The sequence below is a fragment of the Alligator sinensis genome, unplaced genomic scaffold (genome assembly GCF_000455745.1).
Source record: "Alligator sinensis unplaced genomic scaffold, ASM45574v1 scaffold1165_1, whole genome shotgun sequence".
Taxonomy (NCBI): domain Eukaryota; kingdom Metazoa; phylum Chordata; order Crocodylia; family Alligatoridae; genus Alligator; species Alligator sinensis.
In genome coordinates, this window is record NW_005842477.1 from 907,569 (window position 1) to 908,033 (window position 465).

The 465-nt window shown below is 63.7% G+C and overlaps 1 protein-coding gene across 1 annotated transcript in view; it reads left to right on the top strand.

The window, feature by feature from the left end:
• Positions 1-465, top strand: part of CRTC2 (CREB regulated transcription coactivator 2) — a 16,267-nt gene that overhangs the window by 14,429 nt on the left and 1,373 nt on the right. Inside the window, 2 exon segments of the mRNA XM_025212649.1 lie at positions 1-119; positions 308-465. The exon segment at positions 1-119 is cut by the window's left edge and continues 13 nt beyond it; the exon segment at positions 308-465 is cut by the window's right edge and continues 68 nt beyond it. Of these exon segments, the coding sequence (XP_025068434.1) occupies positions 1-119; positions 308-465 (277 nt within the window).

The following is a 465-nucleotide window of genomic DNA, read 5'->3' on the forward strand; positions in this document are numbered from 1 at the left end:
AGCAGCCGCCACCCCAGCCTGTCGGGCCCCCACAGCGGCACTATGTCCCGCAGTACCAGCCTAACTCCTACCTGCCACAGCAGTTCAGTCAGCCGCTGGGAGACTTCTGCCTGGGCAGTGTGAGTACTGTGGGATCAGGACGCAGCAGCTGGGTCTTGGACTTGCCTCCCTGCTAGGCCACAACTTCAAACCCCGGCAGGGTGGCAGTGGAACCCAGGTGTCTCGGCTCCCAGGAGCTGTGCCCCAGAGGGGACCTGGCTGGTCTAAGGGGCTGTGGAGTAACTTGCCCCCCACAATGTCTCCGCAGTTCGAGCAGTTCAACATGGAGAGCTCCATGGGCAGCCTCCCGTTCAACAACAGCAGCTCCTTCGCCGAGGAGCTGGGTGCCTTAAACTACCCCTCGGGCGAGAGCCTGTCGGGCAGGGGTGGCTTCCACGACCCCCATGCGCTGACACGCCGGAACCT